The 5,055-nt window shown below is 39.4% G+C and overlaps 2 protein-coding genes across 2 annotated transcripts; one reads left to right on the top strand and one right to left on the bottom strand.

Moving 5' to 3' along the window:
• The first annotated feature begins 470 nt into the window (after window positions 1-470).
• On the top strand, window positions 471-1,406 carry LOC138833568 (olfactory receptor 9G19-like). Its single transcript, XM_070031848.1, has one exon. It carries the CDS (start codon window positions 471-473, stop codon window positions 1,404-1,406), a length of 936 nt encoding a protein of 311 aa, XP_069887949.1.
• Window positions 1,407-3,409: 2,003 nt separating this feature from the next.
• LOC138833567 (olfactory receptor 9G4) lies at window positions 3,410-4,375 on the bottom strand. Its single transcript, XM_070031847.1, has one exon. It carries the CDS (start codon window positions 4,346-4,348, stop codon window positions 3,410-3,412), a length of 939 nt encoding a protein of 312 aa, XP_069887948.1. The 5' UTR covers window positions 4,349-4,375.
• Window positions 4,376-5,055: the final 680 nt, after the last annotated feature.

The following is a 5,055-nucleotide window of genomic DNA, read 5'->3' as shown; positions in this document are numbered from 1 at the left end:
TGTAAAGTTCATTTTTTGACATAATGTCTTGTACATCTCATTGTGGCAATGGGTCCACCTGTATCCCTATTTAAACAATTGGTTTTTTCCTTCCCCTCCACAAAGTATACCAACATCAAATACAGTGAAAAGAGGGGTTATACCATGGGGGAGGGACATACAAAGCAACAAAGAAATCATCTTGTAAATATGTTAGAAACTATCCCAAGAAAGAAATAAACATTTGAATCCTTATCTTGAATCCAAGAAATATGATAGATCTATTCAACATTTGGAAGGCACCATCAGAAGGCCTAATCTGAGGACAATCAGTGTATTAAACTCAGAAAACTTCTACAATTGCCCAAAGCAGGTAAGGTTCCTGATTAATATTCTCAAATCTCAAAGACTGAGCATGCAGAATACCCTCACTTTCTGTTGATTAAAGCAATGAAACTCTTCTCCATCTGCAGATCCAAATTCTGCAAGGCATGGAGAGAGGCAACCATTCAGTGACAGAGTTCATCCTATTGGGCTTCACAACAGACCCTGTGATGCAGCTGGTCCTGTTTGTCCTCTTCCTTGGAGTGTACTGTGCAACCTTGCTGGGAAACACCACCCTCATCGTGCTCATCTGCAATGACTCCCGGCTCCACACACCCATGTATTTCTTCATTGGAAATCTCTCTTTTCTGGATCTCTTTTATTCTTCTGTCTACACACCAAAGATTCTCCTGACTTGCATTTCTGAAGACAAGAGCATCTCCTTTGCTGGCTGTCTATCTCAGTTCTTCTTTTCTGCGGGCCTAGCTTACAGTGAGTGCTATCTATTGGCTTCTATGGCTTATGACCGCTATGTAGCCATTTCCAAGCCCTTGCTCTATGCCCAGGTCATGTCAAGGAGATTGTGCATCTGTTTGGTGCTATATTCCTACACAGGGGGTTTTGTCAATGCAATAATATTAACCAGCAACACATTCACATTGGATTTTTGTGCAGGCAATGTGATTGATGACTTTTTCTGTGATGTCCCACCTCTGGTCAAGTTGGCATGCGATGTGAATGACAGCTACCAATATGTTCTCTACTTTCTCTTGGCTTCCAATGTCATCATTCCTACACTGCTCATCCTGGCCTCCTACTCCTTCATCATCGCTGCCATCTTGAAGATCCGCTCTGCCCAGGGCCGCCTCAAGGCCTTCTCCACCTGCTCCTCCCACATCATCTCGGTCACCTTGTACTATGGCTCCATTCTCTACATCTACTCTCGGCCAAGTTCCAGCTACTCTCTCTCGAGGGACAAAATGGTTTCTACCTTTTATACTGTGTTATTCCCCATGTTGAACCCCATGATCTACAGTCTGAGGAATAAAGATGTGAAAGCAGCCCTGAGAAAACTCTTCAAGCTCGCACAGACTGAAGTCTAGATCTATTCGCTGGCCTTTCTGAAGATCAGTGCTAAGTGATAAAATGCTACTCAAGGGAAGTTTAGGGACTGGATTTCAAAAAATAAAACTCCATGAATGGAAAATTTAGCTTAAAACATTTTTGTGTTAGTTGTTTTGGCTTGGTTTAGAGATTAGACTCTATTCTCTAAAATTAACTGTAAGACCAATACCATTTTTCAAAAACACTACTAGGGTTTAATGCAGAAATAGAAAAACATGGTATGTTTCTGGAACCTCTAAGGATTCTATATTCTTTTCTTCTCTCGCACAATGTAAAAGGAGTTACATTCTCTACACGATTACTCTGATGGAGTGAATCTGTGATTATTGGCATTTGGGGAATATATACTAAATTTTGTTGGCTCCCTGGGACTCTTCAGTTATAGAAGATTGTAGAATGTCAAGATCCCTTCTATGAGAAGACAGAGGGAAATGAAGTACAGAAAAACAGCAGCAGGTAAGAAGAAATATGAGTGAACTTCTGCAAAATCAAACCAGAACTATTTGTATGATATTTGTTTCTAATTGTAATGACATTTTAGTGAGTTCCTTTCATCAATCAAAATAACCTTTGGAAATAAAATTCTGTCCTCTGAGGTAGCAACTTCTCATTTGTAAACTTTGTAATATTCCTTCACTTAGACTCTTGTAAATGATATTGAATAAAATAGCAACAAAACCTACTATGTACTGACAATAATTTCCAAGTTGTTTTGGTTTATGTTTTTCTGTCGTTCAATTCTTCTGTTGGAACCATACTAGCATTGGGCTTAGGAATGACTTATCAGTTGTGAACATAGACTGAAAGATTCCCAAAAAGCATTGTCAAAGTTCTCCCCAACAAACCCTAAACTGTCCAAAGCAAGGACCTGATAGGATTGTAAGGAACAATAGCTAATTCGCAGGTTAATCAGTGCATTGAATTTATCCAGGGAAATGACACATAGATGGCTTGCAGTCAATGAATAGCAAGATAAGAAATGATCTACAGAGCTGAGATGCTCTAACCTACCACTGGGGGAGTGGGTTATTGTATTCATAGGATGGCTGAGGTTTTGTAACTCCAGGAACTGGGCTAGATTCATTATGTTTGGCAACACATCTTGTCATTCATTGTTCCAGGAAACAATCTAAATAATTTTGATTATGCTTGATGAAGGTTCTGTGTTGGGATCAAGACTATAAAAAAATTCACAACTGACTTGGACATAAGGACTTAGGTATTTTATTTTATCATTCTTGATGAGAACAAATGGAAAACCACAGGGACATATGAGTAGACTTAGTTGTTTTATATTTCTATGTTACGTATTGCTAGATATTATCTACCCTTCTCCAGGTAACATTGATCAGGACCATTCAGGAGAGTTCTCTCTGGAGTATACACTCTCCCTAGAAGAGAACAAACTCTTCAGGGTGATACACAACCATAAAAACACATATTTCTTTAACAGATTATGTTGTTGCAATTTTGTTTTATAATCTAAACTACTACAGAACACATCATTTAATATTATTTTGACAAAGAAGGCAGAGGTTTACCATGCTCAAATAGGAGTTTCAAATAAGTTTATTAGAGAAAACACCTCACTGAAAAGAAAGTTGAATAAAACCTTGCAAAAATAAAGTCCAAGTTTTTCAAAAATCTTGAAAAATATTCCAAATCTCCTCAGCCAGTGACAATTACTCATCCAACTTCAGATCAAGCTCTATCCTTTATGCTCCATGACTTCTGTCTAAAACTATGAAGGATTTTATGGGAAAAAAATTAAAGAGGCAACATAATATATTGATCCCCTGTGCGGCAGCCTTAAAATGGATCGTATCACAACAAAATATGAGTAATTAAAAGACCCTTAATCAATACCTTATTGTTTACAAAATCACCTGTTGGAATTAAATGAAATACACAAATGTTTGCAAGCACATTCATCCCTCAGTTCTTGGATAGAGATAACTCCATTCACCAAAACCAATCACCTTCACGATTGTGGTCGTATGGTCTGTGTAGCTTTCCTGAAGGCCTCCTTCACGTCCTTGTTTCTCAGGCTGTAGATGAGAGGGTTGAGCAGTGGGTTGATCACAGTGTAGAACAGGGCAGCCATTTTGTCTTTCTCCAGGGAATAGGTGGAACTGGGCCTCGAATACATGAAGAGCAAAGATCCATAGAAGAGCGTGACGGAGATGAGGTGGGAGGCACAGGTGGAGAAAGCCTTGCGCCTTCCCGAGGCTGAGCGGATCCTCAGGATAGCCAGCAGGATGTTGAAATAGGAAACGGAGATGGCGAGAATGCTGGAGAGCACTGTGAAGCCCACCACACCCAGGAGGACTTTTTCATAGACCCGTGTGTCTGTACAGGACATTTTTACCAAGGGTGGCGCATCACAGAAAAAATGGTCAATGACATTTTTCCCACAGAAACTCAGCCGGAAAGTGTTGGCAGTGTGGGCGATGGCATTCAAAAACCCTCCTATGTAGGAGCCTGCAACCAGCCCAGTACAGAGAGAAATAGACATGGTGGCTGAATAAAGTAATGGACTGCAAATGGCTACATAGCGGTCATAGGACATGGCTGCCAGAAGATAGCACTCCGTGTAGGCTACAACACAGGAAAAGAACAGCTGGGCCCCACAACCAGCCAAGGAAATGCGCTTATCTTCTGAAACACAGCTGGCTAGAATTTTGGGGGTGTACACAGATGTATACCAGAAATCTAAAAAAGACAGACTTCCGATGAAAAAGTACATAGGCGTATGAAGCCTGGAATCAAACCGAATTAAGACAACCAAAGTCATATTCCCTGACAAAGTTAACAAGTAGATAATTAAAAATATTCCAAATAGAATCAGCTGCCAGTGTGGATCTGTGGAGAAGCCCAACAAGATGAACTCAGTCAGGATGGTGCGATTCCTCACCTCCATGTCCACAGAGGAAAAGGTCTGATTATCATATGAGAATTAAAAAAAAAAAGAAAGAAAAAAAACACTTAGTGATTTTACAATTGAAACAACGTAATAAGTATATTTCAATTAAACTAACAATGTCTAAGAAATATGTGGGATTTTATTTCTTAATATACACAATTATAGATCTTTAGTGTCTTTGAAAGGCTGTAGGAATTGGAGTTAAAATGACATTGCAATTAGAGGATTCACTTAGCATTACTGTAAGGCAAGTTCTCCTAAGATAGACAAAGAAAATGAGGAAGTGGCACTGTGGCTCAAGCGGTAGAGCACTTGCCTTGAGCTGAAGAGCTCACACAACATCTCATACATAATAACCAATTAAAAATTAAAAATATTTAAAAGGGGGGAAAAGAAAAGAAAGGAAAGATGAAGGGAAGAGGTATAAGTTACAAAGGAAGGGAATGAAAGTGTAAAATAGGAGGGAAAAAGTATGAGATCTCAATAGTTGTTACTTATTTCTCTTTCAGGTGGAAATCTTCTTCTTTTTGTGACCGCCCCCCTACTGAAAGCAATGCTACACCTCACTTACAATCTGAAAAACTCTCAGTTAACATGATTTTCAAGTGTCATTTCATACATCGGTTGCTTAGTTCAAGAAAAGTCATGGCATGGCATGGGTAAACCCAAGATCATGGCAATGGTAAACCATCCTGGCTCCTTCA

Source organism: Dipodomys merriami, unplaced genomic scaffold, assembly GCF_024711535.1.
Source record: "Dipodomys merriami isolate MVZ:Mamm:240054 unplaced genomic scaffold, mDipMer1.0.p SCAF_21, whole genome shotgun sequence".
NCBI classification, from domain to species: Eukaryota; Metazoa; Chordata; class Mammalia; order Rodentia; family Heteromyidae; genus Dipodomys; species Dipodomys merriami.
This window is presented reverse-complemented; position numbering and strand designations above follow the sequence as displayed.